The 1,773-nt window shown below is 41.2% G+C and overlaps 1 protein-coding gene across 1 annotated transcript in view; it reads left to right on the top strand.

Annotated features, from left to right (window-relative positions):
* The window catches only part of LOC125040657 (major facilitator superfamily domain-containing protein 6-B-like), a 27,557-nt gene extending 26,162 nt beyond the window's left edge, over window positions 1-1,395 (top strand). The window contains exons 7-8 of the mRNA XM_047635326.1: window positions 333-500; window positions 753-1,395. Coding sequence (XP_047491282.1) covers window positions 333-500; window positions 753-1,273 — 689 coding nt within the window. The 3' untranslated portion in view covers window positions 1,274-1,395. The remainder of the gene's footprint in view (window positions 1-332; window positions 501-752) is intronic.
* The last annotated feature ends 378 nt before the right edge of the window (window positions 1,396-1,773 follow it).

Genomic DNA, 1,773 nt, shown 5'->3' with positions numbered 1-1,773 from the left:
CACGCACACACGCACGCGCACACGCACGCACACGTACACGCACACACGCACGCACGCGCACGCACACACACGCTTACGCACACGCACACGCACACGCACACGTACACGTACACGCACACGCACACGCACACACACACACACACACGCACACACGCACGCGTACGCGCACGCACACGCATACGTACACGCACACACGCACGCGCACACGCACGCACACGTACACGTACACGTACACGCACACGCACACGCACACACACACGCACACGCACACGCACACGCACACGCACACGCACACACACACACACGTATGTGTTTATTTTCTATTTTTCCAGGTTACTCACTCATTCAGGACTACTATTGGTGCGTTCCGTTTGAGACGCTGGAGGGAATCACGACGGGGCTTTTGGTTGCAACCACAATTATCTACGGAGCTCAACTCTCTTGTGACACCAATGTGGCCACTGTGCAGGGGATTCTGGCTGCTTTTCATTATGGATTTGGTGAGTTTGACATAAGAATGGCAGTACACATTATCGTATTTCATAAAAAAAGGAAACGATATAACATGTTAAATCCCCCTCTCTCTCTCTCTGTCTATTTATCTATCTATTTATCTATCTATTTCTATCCCTCCCCCCCCCCCTCTCTCTCTATCGTATTATTTCTAGTAGAGAAAGTAATAATAATGACAATAATAATAACGATAATAATGATGAAGATTATCACACACACACATTCACATTATTTTTCAGGAAAAAGCATCGGTAGCCTTTTGGGTGGCTTCTTAATGGAAAATCTTGAACCGAAATTTGCTTTCCAAATATTCAGTGGTATATCTCTAACCTCCGGCTTTTGCTACTATCTACTGGGGAAACTTATCATCCTCCCTAAGCAAGCAAGAATATTAAAGCAAAGGCAAGAAGTCATGAACATGTCGATAACGACCATATCACGGAAAGAACACAAAGAGATGAGTAATCCTTACTTACATACAACCATTAGTACTTCCAAGAAAGATGAATGTAAAAGACGTGATAAACCTCTTCCTTCTGGAAAGTTATCGCCAACTCTGGCGGGCACAGCCGAAGCAGAAAGACGCGAAATAAAAAACGAGTCTCCCAAGGAAATCGGGGAAAAAGCCAAGGGTTACATGAGAGAGGACGAACACCTGGACGAAACTCAAATGACGGATCTGCCTCCTGATGATACAATGATATCTTTCGACGAATCCTTTTTAGAAAACGAGGAAATACAACAAAAAGAAAACCAGTAAGCAGAAAAGTACAAGTGATTCTCCTGTCGTCAAACAGACAGCAAACAGAGTAAAGTATATCTGTATATTTGAAATATTCCGTTTGTAAAATCAGAAATATATTTTTTCCTTGTAGCTCTTAATTCTACTTTATAAATTTGACCTTTGACATGCCATTGATTTGGATTTGAAGGAAGATATAATGTGATTTTTTAGAACAAATCTATAATATATGGTTAACTGATTATATTCAGAATCATTTTAAACAAAATATGAAAATATATAACAACTATGTAATACAGTTTGACAAGTTAAGTCACAGACATGTAGCTCTGGATTTATCTTTGCGTCATACTTTTAGGTACAAATCACCTCAGTAATCAGAAAACATCAATGCTAAATTCTGATGCATAAATACACACACACACACACACACACACACACACACACACACACACACACACACACACACACACACACACACACACATATATGTATATACACACACATATATACACATA

This window comes from Penaeus chinensis, chromosome 29 (genome assembly GCF_019202785.1).
Source record: "Penaeus chinensis breed Huanghai No. 1 chromosome 29, ASM1920278v2, whole genome shotgun sequence".
In the NCBI taxonomy this organism is placed as follows: domain Eukaryota; kingdom Metazoa; phylum Arthropoda; class Malacostraca; order Decapoda; family Penaeidae; genus Penaeus; species Penaeus chinensis.
The sequence above is the reverse complement of the archived record's forward strand: the minus strand, read 5'-3'. Positions and strand labels throughout refer to the sequence as shown.